The sequence below is a fragment of the Montipora foliosa genome, chromosome 5, assembly GCF_036669935.1.
Source record: "Montipora foliosa isolate CH-2021 chromosome 5, ASM3666993v2, whole genome shotgun sequence".
Classification (NCBI taxonomy): domain Eukaryota; kingdom Metazoa; phylum Cnidaria; class Anthozoa; order Scleractinia; family Acroporidae; genus Montipora; species Montipora foliosa.
In genome coordinates, this window is record NC_090873.1 from 40,262,118 (window position 1) to 40,284,960 (window position 22,843).

The window sequence follows — 22,843 nt, forward strand, 5'->3', positions numbered from 1 at the left end:
TACAGGGCCATTTCGGTCCCACTTGTCGAAATGCTTTGGAGAACAAGGCGTATCAGAATGGGTTTTATTGACGCGCAAAAAGTGGCAGGGTTTAACGGATAAACCCCGCCATTGTGTGCAGTTGGGTTAGAAAAAAGTGTCCTTGACATTTGGATGTTCTTCTCTCCGGAAGTTTTTTTTTTCCGATGGAGAGTAAATTTTCTTCTGCCCATGTCGTCAAGCGTATTCAACGTTACGAGTCTCTCTTCGTTGAAAAAATCTTAATAATGAAACGATCGAGAAGTTTAACAAAGTGAGTTCATTATTAAGACCTGGTTTTAAAGTGCTTAGTACGCATGAAGCTATTTCAGTTAACGCTTAGATTTTAGTTACCTTTTGTTACCAAAAGTTGTGAAATTTTTTGCAGGAACTTGTCAAAAGTTGTTTTCAATAGCAAGAGTAGCCTAATTAGGGCTCTTTTGTTAACTTTATCACACCTTGATATTCGCATATGTCTTCTGAACAGTTTGATTGACAGCCGTAGAATTCACCGAGGAGAAACCGAAAGACCGAAATATTCACAAAGCCAAATCGGCGGACCAATCATAGCGGACTAGTTCTGAATGAGAAATTAATTATGCCGCACATCCGAAAATTATGCACCGCAAGTAGATGTCGCCAAAAACAATAGCATTCTGTGCGATGCGGCGTCAAACGCAGCACTGAGATCTAAAATGACAATAGATCGTATTTGACTTTCAATAAAGCAGTCTCAGTGCTGTGATTCGGACGATACGCGCTTTGGAGACCAGGAAATAAGCTGTTGGCTGCCCCCACAATCTTGCATTTGGATAGCGACAGACTTTTCCGTAATCTTGCATTGGACGTAAACTGCAAGTTGCTTACAGGTCATTCCAAAACAAAGCAAAAATTTTCACAGAAAAGATCGATAAATAATCTTTATTTTGATCTTTCATTTCAATAAAAAGATGCAACACTAAATTATGCTCACTAGTATGGACCACTTCCCACCAAAAGAAAACGGAAAACGCTTCATGAAATGGATCGCGCTCCGATTCGTCCATTCGTGTCACGTGGTACTGTCGTAGCCTCGTTTTCATCACAATTCCAAGATGGCCGCTTACTATAACAATGTGCCAAAATACAGCCGTGGATTTTCCGTCTCAAAGTTACAACTGGACCAAATCGGTCTTATTTTCACGTATTTCATGGCGGGCACTTTCATTTAAGGTAAAATTGTTTCCTTTACTCTTTTCCCTAGTTGTCCTTCCACAGAAAGCCGAGCGAAATCAGCCATCACAAAAAAAAAAAAAAAAAAAAAAATATGTATATATATATTCCCTAGGGGAAAAGCAATACGTCATTTTAAAGCTAAGAAAATAATCTTTCCAAAAACATATAACTTATTTACAGAGGACTAAAACATTTTATAAAAATAAAATATAAAGAAAAGAAATGCAAAAAAATTCAGTTTTCCACACGAATTTGGTCATTTTAACATTGATTACAAATTTTTGGATGCAAAATAAAAATCTTCCTCATATTATATGCTTTCTTGGACATAAACTTGACGGAAAACTGATCAGGCACGAATATTTTCGGAATTTTTTTGGTTTAGGGATAATGTGTAATATGAGAATTAGTTGGCGACCTGTTGCTACGGCAACGAGACAGATCGTTTTACGACTAATTAATGCTTGTTAACCAAAAACCAGACAAATTACCAATTGGCAAAATTTTGAGCTTTGAGTTTTATCCGAAGGCTGTTTATTTTGAGTGTAAGTTTTGGATTTCACGGTCCGCCATTACTCACGTTCACAACTGACCGATTGGGCATCAGAGGGTTGGATCTAGAGAAAATGACGTCATTTACTCACTAGCTTAAAATTTCAGCATGTAAACGCAATTTATTATATGCAAAAACGGGTTTAAAAGTCTGAAAGCCCGAAACTCTCGTGCCGCATATTAATTCAGCCGCGTACACACGCATTGCATTCTTAAACTAGTGAGTCTTTGACGTCATTTTCTCCTCGACCCAGCTCTCTCAAGATTTTAAAGTTAGTAATGGCGGACCAATAAATAAGAAAATTGCAGTTAAAATAGACAGGTGTTTTTTTTAAAATCAGAACTTAAAACTTGGATCATTTAGTGTTTAGTTAACATAGTTTTGAAATCCAAAGAAAAAAAAGAAATCGTTTTTTGGTCGTAGTACCACTTTAAGGAATCTCGGACAACTCCCTCCCTCAAATGCTGTTTGCTTATCGCCAACTCTCCCTTTTCCCATTACCAACATTGAAGGGGGGAGGGGGAGTGCAAGTGGAAAATGTAACGTTAAGGTGACTTTTTTTCCTAATTGTTGTGTCTCAACTACTTTTGTTGCTTATTGTAGCTCATGACGAGGGATATCTTCCAACTTCCTCGCCTCGTTACGCCGCACCTTTCACTCTGAAAACATTCAGCCAAGTTTTTGTACTCTTGGAGTTGTTTTAGTTTTGGTTTTTGCCTCTCATGTTGGCAAGCTCTTCTTCTGGCAACGGAGGAAATCTCTCATTTGCGGTGATATCCCTGAAAAAGGCCTGAGAAATGATGGAAAAAAAAAAGGAAATCTCCGTGGCTGAACTCCGCCATTTTCAACTACTACAAACAGAGACAACAGCGCTGACGCTATGCTTTATGCGGATTGGCTAGTTTCCATCACCTATTGTATTTTCTGGGATTTGATTGGCTTAGACAAACTGTCCTGTGTTTTCTAAATTGGACAGTTTGCCTGTTTTTGAAGGAAAACCCCATCTGAAACCATCCAAATTTATCCTTATTTGGACAGTTTTAGAGAATTAAAGAATAACAGCTATGCTGACAATTGCGGAATAACTACCAGCTATATAATTAGGCCTACAACGATATTTAATCTCAAAATCCAACCTTTGGTATGGTAGGGTCATACATGGTATTTCGGTGTTTCGTTTCGATATTTCGTGGTTTAGTAATGTCCAAACTGTTTACAATATACAAACGACACAAAACCACACTATAATCCTAGCGAAAAATACGTACGTTTAAAGTGCTACTATGACCAAAAAAGACAATTTTTTATTTTTCTTTAGATTTCAAACTATATTAATTAAACAGTAACTGATCGACGTTTTAAGCGTTGATTTCCGAAAGACACTTCCATATTTTAACTGGAATATTCTCGTTTAATGGTCCGCCATTACTAACTTTAAAATCTTGAGAGAGCTGGATCGAGGAGTAAATGACAGCAAAGACTCAATAGTTTAAGAATGCAATGAGTGTGTAAGTGGCTGAATTAATATGCAGCACGGAGTTTCGGTCTTCAGACTTTGAAACTCGCCTTTTGCATATATAATAAGCTGCATTTACACACTGAAATCTTAAGCTAGTGAGTAAATGACGTCACTTTTCTCTAGATCCAACCCCCTGAGGTCCAATCAGTCAGTTTGGAACGTGAGTAATGGCGGACTTTGAAATCCAAAACTTACACTCAAAGTAAATAGCCTTTGAATAAAAAATCAAACCTTAAAATTTTGTTGAGCAATCTGAAAATAAAAAGAAAAAAACTTTAATCTTTCACAAACTTGATCGAATACCTACGAAAACTAAACTGACGAACGAACCTTGAATAATTGCTGGCTCCTTTTGTAGCGAACGACACTAAACTCTTGAATGCTTATTGTAGAAAGTCTTGCAAATTAATAGTTTGTACTAATTCGTTCTTGTTTTGAATTGCTTTTGTGCTGCTGTTTACGAACAGACATCTGAGTAGACGTCTTGTAGTTATTGTTTCTAATTTTCATTCATAGGTTTCCTCGTCATGTTTGGTTTTCTAACCATCATATTTTACTACCTGGGTTTGATCATCAATTCTCCAAACCGGCAAGAGCTAGGACGGAAGTACATAATTCCATTTCTGTAAGTATTGGAACGGTGTTATCTTTCTTTATTGATATTACAGCTAAAGGGGTCAACATCTCTCTCTCTCTCTCTCTCTCTCTCTCTCTCTCTCTCTCTCTCTCTCTCTCTCTCTCTCTCTCTCTCTCTCTCTCTCTCTCTCTCTCTCTCTCTCTCTCTCTCTCTCTCTCTCTCTCTCTCTCTCTCTCTCTCTCTCTCTCCATAGGTATGATCAGGCACTTTGGTAACATCTTTCTCTTTTCGTAATAGCTCCGCTTGTTCAGCGTGGAAAATTCTGAATTTTATACCTAGAAAGCACAAATACATGGGCTTACTGCATGCCAAGTTTCAGTAAATACCACATTAATCTGTCAGAAATAAGGCTAAAATAGTGCTCAAGAGGTTACAAAGTAGCCCTATGTCGTGGTAAGGTTAAAGTTTAAAGCTATTTTTCTACTTTTTCCGCCAAATTGTAGCTATTCGATTACCATTCATGTGCCACACCATTCTCTCGATTACCACGGCACTTTAGAAAACTGAAATTGGGGTTTCCAAAATTTTGCCGTGTATGTGTTTGACTTTTCATGTCGATGAAAGGTTTCACGATTCGGAAAAAGCCCTTTTTTTACACAGCGAGTTTGAAAAATTAATTTCCCATGTTACATCTCACCAATATTATACAAATCATGTGCAGTAGTTAGAGTAACTATTTGGCATTGTAACAAAACAGGTTTGACCAAAATAGACAAAGATTCAAATTTTTTACGAATTTTTTAAGGGACCCATGTCTAAAAACCGGTTACGTTACAAAAGCGCCCGATTTGCCATATCTTCCAAATGCTAACTTTGGCATGATTTTTCGAGAGAAAGCAGACATAATTTATATGAACTTGTTTAGTAACATGAGATTAATAAGTGACCCAAAATTGACATTTTACCTTTAAAACGGGAGGGAGCTAGAGCTTCTTAAACCCTTTTACTACCTTGACGCATTTCACTTTGCGCAGTCTAATTAAGGGTATATCCATTAAAACTTTTTTTCCATTAATTTCAATGATGAATGATGTCTGAAACCTAAAATATAAATTGTTTTTCAAATATATCACTAGCTGTGAGCAGTCTACCAGGGATAGATAGATCAATTTTATTCATATAAGATCAGTAGCCCAGATTTAACTCAGGTGAATGAAGGCCTGGGCCCAGATCTATTTTATGAAAATAAATGAGGTGGTGGTCCAACTATTGATCCATTATATATAACACGAAATAACTTTGGCACATCGTTAGCAGCAACAAGATGTGAAACCTTAACTGCTATATAGGATGATATATTATCACGTCACATTTCAAAGTTATTTTTAGCACAGAAATCTTCTCAGCTAAACGGCAACACTTTTTATCATTTTCTGGTGGCTGGATTTACCTTGATGATGCTAATACTATTGGGTACATCATTTCTGTTCTTGGACATTTTAAGATAATTTTAAATAAATGTCCGAAAAAACAAGTCCTTTTCCATTGGCGACTGGGCACTAGTACTAAATGCCTTATATTTCCAAAACTAAAGCGATTTTTCACAGTTCGTTTTCTTTTACCATTTTGACTAATCTAATAGTAGGGAAGTGAAATAAATTTTAGCATAAACTGTTGCCGTTTTTTATTTTGAATTTTGTGGCCGTAACGAGTCACGTGACCTACTTTTGTGACGTTATTAGTCTGCGAAAGTCCTTGTTTGTTATTACTAAACCTTCAGAAGTTAGGCCACTTCCTTATTTATTTTTATGTGCAATAATTTGGGGCCAGGTTGGGGCCCATGCCTTAATTTACTCGAGAATGAGATTGAATCGCGTAATGAGATGCAGGCCGTGTACGTGCCTGAGGGAGGCTTAATGATAATTTATCATATAAGAGACAATGTATTATTGTTGAAAGTTTTTATTGTTGAATATTGCATGAATTTTTAGGAGAGTGTATGTCTTGTAGTGGAGTTATAAAGCCACCCAACCATCCGGGTAGTATCGCGCTTACATAGAGAAAGGCGTGAAATGAAATACTTAACGATATGGATAATTTTCCTGTTACTCGATACACTTGAATGCTGCTCACTAAAAATACTCTGAGTAATCAGAGGAATTAACAGCTACTCAGTTTGAGCTCATATGGTCTGACGCGCCCACGATGCAGAATAACGCATTCACTTATTCCCCGAGTAACTGAAAGGTACTAAATTTGTGCTCATATGGAGTACCGGACATACTATTCAAAATTACGCATTGTACTCAGTCTCTGAATAATTGAGAGCTACTCAATCCGCTGTGCTGAAGATTATCTAGCTGAGTGCAATTACTCACTGTACAGAGATCATGCATATGTTCATTTTAATCACTCTGAGTTATAAAACGGTACAGTACTCAATGTCACTTAAGCTACTTAGATGCTCCGGAGCCATGAAAGTCGACATAGATGTACTCCTTGGAGACTATACATATATTATAACACGGAAAATTAAGAGTTCGCTTTTTTCTGAAAAAATTTGACTATTAATGTTCGTTACAGTAACAAAGAGAATACATCGAGGCGGATAATTTATATTATTATATGGCAAAGCCAGTCTTGGGCAAATCCCAGCGCTCTGATTGGTTCTTTCTCGGTCGGGATTTTGCAATACGGACCATTTCCGTGGAAATGGTCCAAGCCATGTACGTTTGTTTTGGAGCAAAGCCGGCAAATTCATAATTTGCAACCAAAACAGCGAAAAAAAACTGTGAATATTGTCATTCTTCACAGTGAAACTACCTGAAGAAGCTAAAAAGATTGAAAAGCTAAAAGATAAAGAGCTAAAAAGATTGATTGCACCGGAACTGCATTTTACTATCAGAAACAGAATGCCATATAATAAACAACTTACTAACCGAGCTTGCTCGGGCCGTACTGGAGAATATTGGCCCTCGCCTTTGGTTAGTAAGCGATTAATACCAACTATTTGCGACATAGAACTCCAATATTTGTAAAACTGTTCAGTGACCGAAGGGTTTATAAAAACTTATCTCGCTAAATGTAAGTGAACTTGAAAACCGGCAAAAAGCCACGTACAAGAAGTAGCTATTGTTGTAGGACAATTGCAATACCCAAATAACAAGAATGCGCCTTATTCTGCTGTATGACTTTTTAGCGCTTATAGGAATGTCACTTAAGCATGCTTTACAGTCGATGCGCTTCATGCATCAGTCATCTAGGGACATGACTGGAAACTATTTCTCGGCAGATTTCAGATACCTTTATTACTAGTAGTGACCTTTCTTTTTTTGATAACGTGATTACTCATCAGTTTTGTTTTCACTTCATTTAAGGTGATAAGATGTGCCATAAGAAAGTATAAACGTTTTCTTTGTTCTTTTCTTCTGTCTTTGGCCAAAACCAAAATGATTGAAAAGTACGTGCAATTTAAGTTGAAAGTTCCGAAGTATAGTTTCCTTGATGGAACCGTTTTGAGATTGTCATCGTTTCCGAGGTGTTAGCAGTTCAAAACCTGCTTGAACACAGATAATAGTAAAAAAATCATGAGACTTATACTTTCTTTTCTGAGGTTATAATGTTACATAGTTATGCTAGAGACAACTAGTATTTGGTGTGAGGTTCATTAAGTTGCACCTTTTTAAAATTTGCTTGTTCATTGCGAGAACGCCAAAAAACTTTATTTCATTAGCGCCTCTTTTAGGTATAATACGCTGGAAAGTGTTACCAATTTAGCGAAAAAATAATCAGATTAAAAGGCTTTAAAACAGGCATACATTTACCCCAATACATTTTCATCGTGACGCAAATTAAATACTTTAATCATATAGTGCAGTCGATAGTCACTGAAATTGAAACTTTCAGAATAATTCAGGTCTGTTCGTTAACTTATTTACTTTAAAGTGGCCCTAACAAAATTTATCTTGGGTCCTGAGGGCAAATGGTGTATAGTTGCGATTCTGTTAGAAGCAAAAGAGTCTTATGAATCGGACTGTTCAAGGACTTTATTGTTAGTTAATGACTTTATTTTTAGTTGTTAGTCATCATTAACCTTATAATTGAAGAAATGGTTTCTTGGTTCCAGTTCCCATGTTATATGGGCTTCTGCAAATCAAAAATGTCTGAACACGGCCTTTTCTGATGACTAAAACCAGGTGTTGATCCTGGTAAGATAATGTTGAGATTCATGTATTAGATCGTCCACCTCTACTAAATTGGGTGTCTTAATTGAAGGGCCCTAGCCAGCAACGCCTTTGTCTTGTTTTATGCCAAAAATTTGGCTGTATTAGCGTAGAGCGTGTAGAAACGAAAGTGATCACTGTGAAACTGTTCATCATAGCCAGAAATTCCGAACCGGACAAGGCGAGTGCACGTGACAGCTTGTCAATTAAGAACTTCGACTTTCCTGCATTTGATTGGTTAATCAATTTTATAAAAATGTGATGCAATATGGCGCCTCGCGATCGTCCCGCCAGTGGTTTTTTCCGTATTTTGAACAAGATTTCTGCAGCAGATACCGAGTTTCTTGAGTCTTGTCCGTTTTCGGTTAAAAGAAGAAGGAGCAGTGGACCATTCTGGGAGGTGGAGAGACTTGTTGACAAGCGTGAGAGGAACGGAACGGTGAGTTGTTCAGCTTAATTTTGCACGTGTTTCGCAGGTTTTGTTAGTCTGTTTGCCAAACGAATACCTGATCGATTAACAGTTGAAGTTGATAAAGAGCTGAGGCGTTAGATACTTAACTTTATTTTTTTAATTGTTAGGTGGAATATCTTGTCATTTGGAAGGGATTTTCGAAGTTTGATTCTTCTTGGGAGCCTGAAGAAAACATCACGCCCGAATGTATTCGCCAATTTCACCGACCACGACCAGATGTGGCGGTTATTCAAATGGCAGTCGATTCACTTAGGGTGGCCGTGGAGAGGCATCTGAAGTCGAAATGTCGATTGGCGGTGAAAGTTTCCTTTAGATTTGACGTTTTTCGTTTTTTGTTTGGGAATAAGGGGATTTCAAGGGATGGGTGGCTTTTTTTTATGAAGGCTGATTTCCTCCCTCAGTACTTTCCTCCTGGTTGGGACTCCTGGGAAGATTCCCATGGCCAAGGGATTAAGGTTTTCTATCCAATTAGAATGAAAATATTTCTCTCTTGGTCTCCTAAAAAGTACCATGGGGGAAGTCAGGGTTCTTCAGTTTTATGCCCTCGGGCATTTGAGGAAAATTTATCTTTTAATTTTACGAAGGTTGCCCTCAAGGACTCATCAGAGTAAGGAAGCCTTCAATCTTAGTGCCAGGGCATTTTTCCCTGTTACAGGCACAGTGTACTTCTAAAACAGTAAATACTATACTGCAGTAATTATGTGGAGAGAAATGATTGTAAGTTCAAGGCCATGTGTATTTGTATAGACACCCTATTCCCTCGTGTATAGGCTCTATTTTATTTCTAAATTAATACATTTTGTGCAACAAATGGACTTAATACCAGCCATGTATTCATATCACACATACAGTACATTGTACAATGCTGCAACGTATTTTTGCATTGCTTAAATACTCTCAGCACAACTCTCTTGTGTGACTTAAATCGAATAAAGTACAGTTCTATTCAGTCAGTAATATTACACATTTTGTTGACCAACATCTGAAGAGCTTGCAGTTGGTTGTGGTAAGAGATGTTTAAGTTGCCTAGATTGACATTGTTGGAAGTATCTAATTGACCAAGTTTCATTCTTTTCAGACAGCAGTTATTTTTTCTTTTTGTTCAGAGAGTTTTTCTGTTTTCTTTTACCAGTAGCTTTTTTAGCCTTTTTTGTTTGAGTGATAGTACCAGGAGACTTGTAACTACATGTGGCTACTGATTCTTGAATGGCTGGTGTTTCCTTCTGGTAGCTGATCCCTCTTTTCTTCCCTCTTTTTGTTTTGATCCTCTCTTCCCAGTACTCAGAGGCCCGCTTCGTGTACTTTCTATGCTGTCTCTCCCTGTGTTGTAAAGCACCAAGGCGGTACTCTGTGCGCAGTATCTCAGCAGGGTCATCACAGTGGTTGCTTTTTCTCTGGATTATTCTCCTTGCATCGTCATTATTCTTTTCCACCCCTGTGAAGGAGAAGTAGAAAACATAATACCCACATATAAAGTGTGCTCATTATTAATAGCAGATTACAACCCCATACTCTTCAAACAGGAATGTACACATTGGAGTCCTAAAGAGAGTTTTAACACATTGTAACTGTCATTGAACAAATTACATAAATAATGCCTAGTGAAGTTACATGGAAAGCATAGAGTAATTCTGAAAAGAAGTGAAAGCACAAACTACTATGTACAATGATAGTGAACTATATTTGTACCTTGGCCACTGAATTGCTTTATGTTTTGGTGCTTTTCCACCATTTGTGGGATATGATATGCAGCAGCATGCATGTAACAGGTGACTTTTTCTTTCCTGTATCCTATTCTGATGTTTCCGAGATCTGTGAATTTTGTGATCCACACTGTCACCTAAAAAGTGGGATGTGAGGTGATAATAAGTTGATCTCAATTGCAGCTCCTGTGGTTATTTCATGTTATTATTATTATTTTTGTCTGTTTAACGTATTGGCTGTGTCTGGGAGAAGTTCTTGTTTTATTTTAACCAATAGTACTGATGTTTAAAGTTACCTTTCTCCTGTACTCATCTGTGGTATATGGCTGCCATGAAGATATGAAATTAAAGTACAAATCAGCAAAATCCTGTTGGAATAGATGTACATCAAGTGGTAAATTTTGTATTGATAGCTTCTTGTATTATCGGGATTGGGAAACATTATAGTTACATAGATTCCTGTATTACAAATGGTTTGTTCCTTTTTTTGACAAATATTAATCTTTACCTTCCACAGTTGTGCCACCTTCTCGCACGTCTCTGGTTGGATGCAGTCAGTAGGGATGACCAACTTGAGAGGTAGTTCTCTGAGCAATTTCTTGCGGTCATCACCCATCAGGCTGGTCCAGTCCCAAGTGCCACTTCCTTTTCCATCTGCATTTTTTTTCTCCCATAAATGGAAGGTCACACCACAGCTGTTTATTGACTTAACCAGGTTTTTTACGTGCCTGGATTTTTCTGCAAGGTTTTTTTTTCCCCCAGACAAAGAACTCTCCTTATCATCCCACTGCATTGCATCCTCAATCAAGTTCTCAAGAAGAATATCTGTGACCCTTAGCATCAGATGCAATTCATCAGGAATGATGTGGTCTAGTGGGATGTTAAGGAGAGGCTCGTGACAGCAGCAGTAGTTCTCTCCAGTTTTCTTGTTGGCAAATTCCCTCAACTCATCTGTGGTTCTGCGCATGGGTGGTGTGTTGTAAAAACTGTCAGGCTTGGACATATCACCTCTAGTTATTGAGGGATAAAAGTGGTAAGATGAAAACATTTACAATTTTATAGCCTAGGAAATGTTGTAAGTATAGAATTTCACAATTATTAAATTTTAAATTTACCTATTTTTCTTGTGCACTTTACACCACAAGCAGGCATACGTCGAATTTGCTGCACTTAAGCCCATGAGAAGTAAAAGAAACTGTTTAAAAAAAAAATCAACAAATCAGTATCAACAGACAAAAAGTCCTAAAGACCTCATCTTTATTATTTTATCCAATATTTGTGTTTTGATTAAAATGTTGACCTTGTAATCTCCTCCAAGGAAGAATTCCACATCAACCTTTTCCTGTTCGACAATGATGCATCCATCGCTGATGACCTCATTTATTTCCCTGAATACCTCAGAGAAGCACTCTTCCAAGGTCTGCCTAGACTCAGGACCATTCACCACTGCTATGGTGTGATTTCCTGTGAAAATCAGAATTATTCATATTATTGACTCAATTACATAATGGTAGTCACTTGTTTTGTTGTGTATGGGATGATGCTGTATTTTGATTATTGAAACATTGCATTTTTACTTGAGTTTTGAACTAACCTTTTGATGACAAAATGGTATCTCCTTGCTGTAGAATCGTGAAACTGACAAGGATGAAATTTGTCAACCTGCTCATTCTAGCCCCATCTCCACTGACTTTCACTTTTGCTTTCTCACCCTTCTTTAAGGTTCCATCATTTATCTGCATATTGTCAGAACATAAACAATTTAAATCACCTAGTTTGAATAATATGTTTTACCCAGTATGTATAGCTCAAAGGTACTTTACATGAAGGTGAATTATTGATCAGGACTGACTTTTTTGCATTTTATTCTGGTATTTTTAGCACACTTTGAAGGAAACAATCATTGACATAGCTTTATGCCTTGAAACATGTAAGAATTTTTTGCACTAATTAGTAATTATCTGGTAAAAATTAGTACTAACCTCTCAAGGCTATGAGAGATAAAATGTCTTAATAAATACATGTAGTTCAAAGTTTTATTTTAACTGTCTTATATGGTGGTATTGAATCAGATCTACCTTGGGTGTCAAAAGCTTTAGTTTGAGGTTGTGTTATACAACTGTATTCTGCCCTTATTATTTTTTCCCAGCTGTTTGCTATTCACCCAGCTCTTGATCCTCTCATAGGCTGGGTGATTCTAAGACAGTCTATGGCACCAAGTGTAGAACTGGAGTGGTCTTTTTTGCATTGTACGATGGCCCAGGAGGGTCACAGTCCAGTTTTAATTTTTCACAGTCCAGTTTTAATTTTGCACAGTCCAGTTTTAATTTTTCACAGTCCAGTTTTAATTTTATTCACAGTCCAGTTTTAATTTTGTGACTCGTCACCAGCACTCTCACAGGTCACAGGTTACAGGTCATTGTTTACCAATACAGAAAGTATCCTAAACATTCATAAAAGCTAACCTTATGCCTAATTAGACCTAAACAAAAGGTTTTAGGCGTAAGGTTAGCTTTTATGAATGTTTAGGATACTTTCTGTATTGGTAAACAATGACCTGTAACCTGTGACCTGTGAGAGTGCTGATGACGAGTCACAAAATTAAAACTGGACTGTGAATAAAATTAAAACTGGACTCTGCAAAATTAAAACTGGACTGTGCAAAATTAAAACTGGACTGTGAAAATTAAAATTGGACTGTGAAAATTAAAACTGGACTGTGACCCTCCTGGGCCATCGTAGCATTGCATTATGATAACATTTTGAATATTTGTGAGGTAACTGACCATTTTTTTTCTGGGTGAGGTACCTACCATGTCTTTGATCCTTTCTTTCAATAACAATTTAAAAGAGTATTGGGCTCCTGGAGCGAGTCCTGGTGTTGTAGTGATCTTCACCTGCCTGTTCAACTCGGCTCTTCGTTGCTTAATAAGATAGGATTTAATGGGGAAATCTGCCACAGACATTGACAATTCATGAACAAATTCGTCACCAACACCGAATTTGTCCATTAAATAAAGAATGCTTTCAACTGTTACTTTGTCGTCATTGCTTAACTTGTCATATTGGGTTATGTTTTGATCACTTCTTGCTTGGGCACTCATGTTATGGCTGTTAAAATCCACCGTGAAAGTATTGCTACTGCCTGGGTCCTTCATTTTTAAGCATTCCAGCTCCAAACCAAATAGCTGTACAAAATGTAATGCTTTTTGGGCTCTTGTTTTCAATTGTTTTAATTTCCTGTTTTGGGATTGGCGGGTTTTCAACTCTGGAATTCTAGCTCCGCGGGGAGGTTCCCCTAGTGATTGTTTTTCAAGGTTTTCAATCTCTTTCAGCAACTTTTCGTTTTCTTTTTCCATTTTTTCTACAATGTTATGTTCATTTACATATTTAGTTGTGACCTCTGCAAGCATTTCATTGTATAGTTCTTCTTTTTCCTTTTCAAGGTTTTGGTATTTTTCTCTCCACTGACCAATTTCTTCTTTTGCCTCTTTTAGTCTTCTTTCCATCATGCTAAGACTTGCTTCCCACTTTTCCACCGAAATGACATCACTCTTAAGAATTGAGACCTTGATAACTTTTTCTTCATCCTCAAACCTTTTGGAAAGGGATCCACTCCTGTTCAAATTTGCTTTTGCACTGGATGCTTGAGAGCAGTGATAAGTCAAACGTTTTTCGACTCTCTTGCTTTCAGGGTCGATTTTAAATGCATTTCCGGGGATGTTCCCATTTACCATGTCAACATACTTAAGACCGGGAGTTTCTTTTTTTAATTGGCACCACCTCCTTAAAACCTTTTTCCTTATCCCCAACCAGAAAACAACCTCAGACCCTCCTTGCCGTTGTTCTTTGACGTAATTAAAGCAATTTTCCGGAGGATCGCATAGAACGATCAGCGGGTCGCGTGCTGGGTAAACCTCTGACATTTGTCACAATTTTTTTATGCTTATTGTGTCATTGTGTGCAAAAAGTAAAACAAAACACCCGCCTAAAACCCTTAGGTACCAAGCCTCTTAGTTACCAGCTCTTCCGGGCTACAGAGTAGTCTGCAGACATTTGTTTTCGAAATGGCGGCTGTTTTTACAAAGCTCTTTTCCGAAAAGGTGGACTGCGAATTGGATATCCTTCCCCGCGCGATTGGTGTAATTTGCCCTGTCTGTAAGAATATGTATGGATCAATGAATATTTGGCTGGAAATTTAGGACAAATAGGAGCTTATTTCTGGGTCATAAAAGAGCTTAATTCATTGTGATCGTGAAGTTTAATTTGGCTACGCAGATCACGAATGTTATACAGGGAAGGTACGCGCCTACATGGAAGGTCAGTATGATTCTTTCTTTGTGTATTGCATACAATTGTCCTTGTGTAAAGTTTTAAAAACTACCGAGAAAAACGCAACGACCACTTCTTGTACGATTCGTGGTGATATGGTAATTTGAAATTGTTTGCATAAACTATCATTTCCACATCCGGATCTCCGCGAACTGGTCGAGATAAAGTCCACACGATAGTTTTAAGCATCGAGATAGTGAAGATTGTCTACCGTTTGTAGTAGCCATTAGGCTAAAAATCTTCCTGGCCAAGCGTTAAAAAACGCAACGAGTATCAGTTTGATCAACATGAATTAATGGGTTAAGTAAAGCTTTGGTGGTCGCCTCTTAGTTCCACATCCGAACGCCTTTCAATTGGTACCAAAAGATGATGGAAAAAAACTTTCTTTCTTCGATGTCATATATTTCTTTGTTGCTCTTTAGGAGGCATCAAATTCTAAGTCTCTACATGTATTGCGCACGCGCGTTCAGAATTCCTGGCCATGTTGCAATTAAACAGACTTCAAATAGTTTATGTAAGAAATAAATAGTTTATTTACCTCACACAACTTGAGAGCAGGTTATATGACAAGAGTAAAGCATAGATATGTATATATAAAGAAGCAAACATGTTGCGGAGAAAAGTGGACGAGCGTCAGAAATAAGTTGAAAACCATCGTTACAAAAGTTCCTTTTTTCCGTTACGAAAGTGCCCTTTTCGTTACAAAGTGCCCGTTAGTTACAAAAGTGCCCTGTGAAATGTGACAAAAGTGCCCTACCAAGGTTACGAAAGTTCCCTATGTTACAAAAGTGCCCTTTTTTCGTTACGAAAGTGCCCGTTTTACGTTACAAAAGTGCCCATGCCTATGGCTCTCTCTCTCTCTCTCTCTCTCTCTCTCTCTCTCTCTCTCTCTCTCTCTCTCTCTCTCTTTCTCTCTCACTCAATAAGAAACTAAACCTACACTCCTCCTTTCAAGTCTGATGGAGTCCGGTGCAATTTTTAAGAGCGGAAGGTCTTAGGTTCAAATCTCGGTAGCTTCAACATTTGGGTGTGAAATTAATAGTTGACTTTTCTTCCTCAATATCGTGCTGAGACTTGTTTGCCTTCTAACATAACGAAAATGTATCGGAAGCCCCTTCATGGAACACTTCGATGGGGAAATTAGCTATATTTAACATTGCATTTACGTGAAACGGTAAACGCCAGGCTGTTGTTTGTCATTCCTTGACCAACGAATTCAACCCGCATATACGAAAGAGGGAAGTAATTCTCGCACTTATCTGGACAATGTAAGCAATTGTCACTTCTAGACACCTGAAAAATTCAGGTGGGTTCAACGGGATTCGAACCCAATACGTGACTGACCTCGGCGACGCCGGTGCAATGATCCACCAACTGAACCATGAAGTCACTCAGCTGGGAGCAGGTTAATTTTTTGGGCTCATTTGAGCTGCGGGCTATTCTCAGTTGGTGGAGCATTGTGCCGGCTACGCGGAGGTCATGGGTTCAAATCCTGTTGAAGCCACCTGAATTATCCAGGGATCTATAAGAGAGAATTGCTTAAACTGTCCAGATAAAGGCAAGGTTCCCATCTCCCTTTCGTCTATAAACCTCACTTCAAAGATACATTTATTTCAACCCACGTATGACGCCGAGTCTAAGAATCGAATCCGGAGCCCAGTTAAAAGGGAGGCGAGTGCTAGAACCATTGGGTGAGGTGAGCCCTGCTCCCTATGACAAGCATGACGAAAGCGTGCCAGTTACTCAAGGATGAAACTTCTATGAGGAACGTTTAAGTTAGCCACGAGGATAAAAAGTAATTTTACATGCTTACTTGCAGTTAATTATTGTATGACGCGTTTTTCTTCTGCAGGGGACATTAAAATAAGAGAGAAATTACAAAGCGTCTGTGCAGAGCGGCGTTTTCTTTGCCGTGTTAAGCTCTAAGGCAATAGATGCAAAAACATATATTTTTGTTTTATCTTCTGTTTCAGACCCCCTGTCCTTATGGCAGTTATCGTGCGGTTGTTAGAGAAGTGTATTGCCTTTGTCTTCCGTAACAGAGATTTCCCAAAGATGGCTATCACGGTGGATAACAGGTAGAGCCACATTCGCCAATAAGCTGTTTGGTTTTCACGTTTCACAAACAATACTCCTGTCCTTTAAGCTCACTATTACACCATGTCATTTTTCGCTTAACTTGTCTTGCGCAATACGAGTAGAAGACATGTTGCACAATATGTTTCCAACGTAACACACGTAGTTGTTACAGTGATAGTACAACCAGTGCCGTTTCACAAAGTAGCTGTAGACATGAGAAATCTTTTTTTTTTTTTTTTTTTCATTTTACTAAATATTTCCCTACAAGTCTTGCTACATTTGCAAATTTTGGCTCTAAGTAATTTGCTGTCATTTGCTGTCGCTTAACAGTTGTACCCTGTAGTTCATCCCGTTCGTGAGATATTTGTAAATTTTCCTAAATTCCGCATGCAGTAATTAGTCAGTATTTGCTCCGCGTCTATTCAATGTACTTAAGTTCTGTTGCCTAATGACAAGTAATTCCCTTTGTTCATTTTCGTCGCCTTATTAGGCATTCGTCTTTCGTATAAAAGTATGGTATGAATTTTCCTTTTGTAAGTCAATTCATAGTTAATAGAGGGGAATGGTTTGGAAGCTCGGCAAACATCAAAGAAGCAAACAAAGGTGGCAAGATTTAGGTTGGAAAGTCCGCGACCGTGCACAACCTCTTGTTTTGCGCTCATACACTATGCATGAATTACGTAACCAACACGTTTCGATTGATTAGTTCCTCAGTACGGAGGAAACAACTATTGTGTTTTGTGCACGGTCAAGACCAAAAAAGAGAACAAAAACATACAACAAAGAAATTTGTCGAGTTTCATAACCATTGCCTTCTTAGTTGTTGTACCCGGAGTTGCCGAACAGATCTTGTAAGTAGTATATTTCAGTCGTGGTTTTTTGGCGTTTCTGAAGTTTCGTTTTTAAGTATTTTGCTGGGTAACTTAAATGAGATTGTATTTTTATATTTCCTTTCTGTAGTGAATCGATAAGATGAGTACGAATTTTTCAAGCTGTGCAGAAGTTTAATTACTGTAGCCTTACCCTAAACCAAGTATTTTATCTTATAGCAATGTACGCCTAAATTCCATGTAACAATAATGTTACAGACACTTCCTTAAATACAGAAAGTCAGTTGTATTCGAATGCAGCACAAATTTTCGTTTATTTGTTAAGTTACTGCTCTTTGTCATCTTTCCTTCAGTGCATTGTAATCTGTATCTCTAGATATGAATGGCAAACCACCTATTGCAGAACTAAAAACTAAAAGGATCCAGTAAAACGGTTGTATCGAAGGTCCAGCCAAGTGGTGTCCCTGTTGCATGGTTGTAATTAAGGCTGGCTTACTGTGCATTGATTCTGCGTTTTTCTTTCATGCAGGCGACTCTTCTCCGTTGTGTCGTATTTCTTCTTCTTCAATAATATTCTTGTTGGATTTTTTTCATTGTTATTTCGCGTATTAAAAGGAACGCTTTTGGGAGTTTTTTTTCTTTCTCGTCTCGATCGAACTTGCTTGATGCATGGATTTCAGGCTTCAGATGAAGGTACGTGAAAATTGTGTGTGGCGAAATGTAGTAATCGGAGTTAAATGGACAATTTATGCAATTGTCTCTTATAGACACCTGAAGATTTCAGGTGGCTTCAACGGGATTCGAACCCATGCCTTGACCTCTACAATTCCGGCCCAATGCTCTACCAACTGGGCTATGAAGCCATACAGTTAAGAGCTGGTCACTTTGTTGTGCTCATTTTGTACCCGTGAAAAGACTCGATGAGTGAAAGAATTGTATATATTTGAAGCGCGCGTTGGAATGGAATGAGTGGAATTGGAGGGGGATGAGTGATCGAGTGAATGAGTGGGTGCCATCCAACTGCCTTCGACACCTTATGGCATGACTTCGTCATCCATTAGCTAAAAGACACAAGTTAGAATAAAATAATTTTCGTAGCAACCTGTCGTTTGCCTTTTCTCCGGGACGTATACGTAAACGCCATGCTCGGTCGCTCTGAATAATGCATAGTGCGTGAGGGAGATAGCTTGGCCGAGTGAGGAATTGGCCACGTTCGATATATCAATATTCACACATTGTAGAAGGCTTTATGGTTAAATTTAATATTCTTTTGTTTAGGAATCTCCCTTGAGACTTGTGAGGTAAAGAAAACATAACTGAGCCGTGAAATTTGACCGAAAAGCCTCGTAGCCATGCCCGAATATTTATATATCGAACTTGGCCTATTGAGGGCCTGGCCGAACTTGCAATGCGGAGTTCCTTGGTGAAGCCCCGCTCTGACAAACGGATGCATTTGTCCCGGGTAGGCCCTGATCAATTTCTCACTGCGGGTTGTTTGGAACAGCTAACTGGTCTGTCTCCCAGTAGCTGGGATTATCAAAGCCTTGTTTTGTTTTCATTATATGTTTTATTGGACTGAAGAGCTAATGAGGCGCGGTCAATTTATTGAAATTTATCTCTTTATCCATTTGTTTATTTATTTCTTTGTTTGTTTATTTATTTATTTATTGAGTTTAAGTGGTCGCTCTCGATGCAATATTCTTTTTTTAAACCTTTTTTTCTTTATCGCTGTTTATCTTTATTTAAAAAAAAAATAAAGACTGCTTTTCATGTAATTACCATTATTGTAATTTACGTCATCATCGCAGTTATCATATCGTCGTCATCAAAATTATCCTCATCATCATCAATTTCATTAGCATCATTATCGCATCATAAGCAACACTACCGGCATCATCATCGTCATCAACATCAAAATCATAATCACCATCATCATCATCATCATCATCCTCTGGGTACCGGTGATCATCGACATCGGGAGGAAACACTTGTTCTGCAAAAAATGCTTGAGACTTCATTAAGATCATTATTTTCTTGCAGGCTTTGTAGCTTACCTGGGTTTTCTCGACCTGCTTGTGGCCCACAGCCATCCCATGATGCTCGTGTTCTGCCAACTGCTAATAAACAGAAACAAGGAACGCGGGCTCATTGAATCTACAGCAACGCCTCAATCGAGAAACGATCAGCAAGTATCGGAAGAAACTGGAACCGCTGCTACTGGTATCAATATTATATTTTTAAGCAAATTGCAAGTTTTGTCATCATTTTTCTCAGGAGACTTGATGTATTCGGCAATTTTTTTTTCCATCCTCAACTAATTTAAGAGACCATGACTTAAAATTACCAAAGCAAAACGTTTTATAGACCATGTGAGCACGCAGCTATTATTTTATTTTATTCTGTTTGTTTCTTTGTTTGTCTTTTTTTTTCTTTTTCATAACAAGAAATTACGGTATCGTGTGCGTAGAAATAAGAGTTAGTCGATGTTTGACACGTTGGGCAACCTTGGATTGCTAATTTTGCTACATGGGATATTGCGTGCTAATTGGCACACCAAGTGTCGGTTATTACAGGGAAAATTTGGCTGTAGCTTTTTATAAAACTATTAAAATTTTGTCCATATTTGAAAAATACAATTAGCCCTATAACTTGCGCATTACAAGTGAGGTTTTTGCATAGCCTCTACTGTGTGCCGAAATTAGCGTAATAGACCATTTTACAGTTGTGGCTAAGTTACCAGGCCTATCAATGGAAGCGAGGCTGCCGGTGACCCTGTTTTGATACAAACCTTCATGCTTTTGTAATGTTAATATGGACTAATTAGCGTTACAACAACACAATTTACATGATAAAAGCAGTGAGGTCTGTATCAATGCAAGGTCACCGGCAGCCTCGCAGCCATTCATAGGCTTGGTCGCTGAGCAAACAACTGTAAAATGGCCTATTGCATCACCTTTGTCACGGCTGGGTTTATTAATCGTCCGCTCCACCTATTAAATGCTATCGCCTTTGCACATGGGACATACGAAACATTCCATAACCCTCTGATACCTGCTCACTTCCTCAAAGATTTGTTGATCCTTATCTTGAAAGAAAACTATCTCTTGTTTAATGAGAAAGGGGGGGGGGGGGGTGTTTTGTTTAGGGGTCAAAATTTGCCCCAAACCCCGTTTTATGACAGTGGAGGTGTTTACGGAAGGAAGTCAGCTCTGTCGCTAACCGGTTTTACCCGAGACTAGAAGTTAAGGACTTGCTCATAAGAATGTTAATGGACTTGCACATAAAAGCATTTCTGTGATATATTAAAACGATCATTTATAAACATAACTTTACCCTATTTAAGTCAATCGTTTAGTTCTTGATTAAGGATATATAATTCATTTGATGATTGAAAAAAAAAAAACAAGCTAAACATTTTTAATATTTCGTACGACGAGGAAAGAAGAGGAAGAAAAAAAAAAACACCAGTAAGAAGTCAACGAGTAAAGGATGCTCAACATGACTGAGAGCGAAGGAGAGCACGAGAAAACAGGCTGAATAATGGTGACGAAGAATGAGTGTATTTAGTTATAAAAGTATCCAAAAACAAAAACACAAATGAATAATCATTGACGAGCTCCGCTTTTAGGCTTGCCTGAATATATAGCATACCCGTATAAGTATCTCTGGGTCGTTGGATGTCGTCCTTTCCCAGGGCCCGCGTTCATTAGATTGCTGTAATTTTTGTTTCTTTCTTCTGTTTAGTATCTCCTCGTCGACGTGGCATACCGCGCGTGTCTTACAAGGCGTTCAACCGCTGGTTCGTTGCTGTGACGTTGCTTCGCAACCCGTCGCTCATACAGTATCGTCAGCAGGAAGGCGGGAAAACTGTTGTGCGCGTGGAAAGTATCAACGTTGGCTTCAGTGATCTTGCTCGTGCCAGAGATGGCGTATTTCCTACAGCATAAAGAACTAACGTAAAAAGCTAACCGGGTATTTCCTCCTGTCCATCCAGTTCGGTTTCATTCGATTTATGCTTGTATCAAATAGTTGGACTGTTAATTTCTGTTCACGTCACTGACACCTTTATTAGCCACAGCGTGGAAATTCTAGCAACGTGTACCACTTTAAAACTTAAAAATTCTTAGTTGAGTCTGGTATAAAAACAATCGATGCATTGTCTTTAATTAAATAAACTTGGATCTCCCGTTTATAATCGATTCTTTCAGAGGGAAATAAAATAAATTAATGCATGCCTTGTCGACTCTTAAAGTTCATGGCCAATTGGACAGTACTCCGAAAGCGACTTCAGCTGCAGATGTGCAAGCCAAATGATCATGACTGGGTAACTAATTCTTAGACGTAAAAGGCACGTTTTTCAAAGAAAATATTCTAATTTTATTGAACATTGTTTAGGATAAAGGGAATGAATGGAGTAAAGTCAATTCCAGCCCCACTTTCATTTAAAGGCCAGGTAACTAAGCACATAAGTGTAATAAGGTCTACTGCCAAACCATTTCACATTCCTGACAAGACGCACATTTGGATGCTATTTTTAGCTGTTTAGGCTGTTTGATTCAGGAACGTTTCAAAAAACACGGTATTTTCCCACGAAAATGAGACGATTTATATTTCTTATATTTATTTGGGAAACGTAAATCTTATCTGGCAACAAAATTGGGGTCATTTAGCGGTCGTTACGAATAGCAAAAAAAATCCATCTTTCTTTCATAAAATATTTAATTACGTGGAAATATGCACGTAAGAACAGTTGGAATGTGCCGTATTGAGCGTTTTCACTCACGTGACCAGCAGCCATATCGGATTTCTGAAACAAAGGAAAGGATTTGCAGAAAAATAGAGTTCAATTCCCGGAAGATTAGTTTGGTATGCCATCATGGCCACCATTCCTTTGTTCTGGAACACCAATATGGCCGCCGAGACGTCATGTGAAAACGCTCTATTCGCGTGGCCATAGACAATAGATTTCGTACACCGAGCTTCGAGTTGAAATGTTTGGGAACGAGTGTCCGTGGCGCAAAACAACAGTTTTCAATCTCTCGGTACTCAACATGGCCGCCTTGTGATTAAACCACATTCAATCTGATTATCTTTTCATATTTAATATTTTGTTTATTTGAGACAGGTGTCGATCACCATAGTAACTTAAATGTAAACAAGATGTTCATAGCCTGTGTTTCAACAGTTGATCAAAAAAGGGATTGTTGCAAAGCATTATGTGATTGAAATGCGGACAAACATCGCTAAAATGTCTTTGTCTTTGTCCGCAGATTAATCCCACAATGTTTTCGGCGCTAGATCCTGACGTCAATTAAAAAGAGT

At 38.2% G+C, this 22,843-nt stretch overlaps 2 protein-coding genes across 2 annotated transcripts in view; one reads left to right on the top strand and one right to left on the bottom strand.

Moving 5' to 3' along the window:
* The window catches only part of LOC138004162 (stimulated by retinoic acid gene 6 protein-like), a 129,185-nt gene extending 107,432 nt beyond the window's left edge, over positions 1-21,753 (top strand). The window contains exons 15-19 of the mRNA XM_068850585.1: positions 3,822-3,930; positions 16,586-16,690; positions 18,051-18,214; positions 19,562-19,741; positions 21,266-21,753. Coding sequence (XP_068706686.1) covers positions 3,822-3,930; positions 16,586-16,690; positions 18,051-18,214; positions 19,562-19,741; positions 21,266-21,468 — 761 coding nt within the window. The 3' untranslated portion in view covers positions 21,469-21,753. The remainder of the gene's footprint in view (positions 1-3,821; positions 3,931-16,585; positions 16,691-18,050; positions 18,215-19,561; positions 19,742-21,265) is intronic.
* Positions 8,690-14,206, bottom strand: LOC138004554 (uncharacterized). The gene is made up of 8 exons (XM_068851107.1): positions 13,094-14,206; positions 11,875-12,016; positions 11,581-11,744; positions 11,396-11,475; positions 10,789-11,290; positions 10,577-10,648; positions 10,267-10,417; positions 8,690-10,012 (listed from the first exon to the last, which is right to left on the bottom strand). The coding sequence occupies exons 1-8, from the start codon at positions 14,204-14,206 to the stop codon at positions 9,663-9,665; spliced, it is 2,574 nt and encodes an 857-aa protein (XP_068707208.1). The 3' UTR covers positions 8,690-9,662.
* Positions 21,754-22,843: the final 1,090 nt, after the last annotated feature.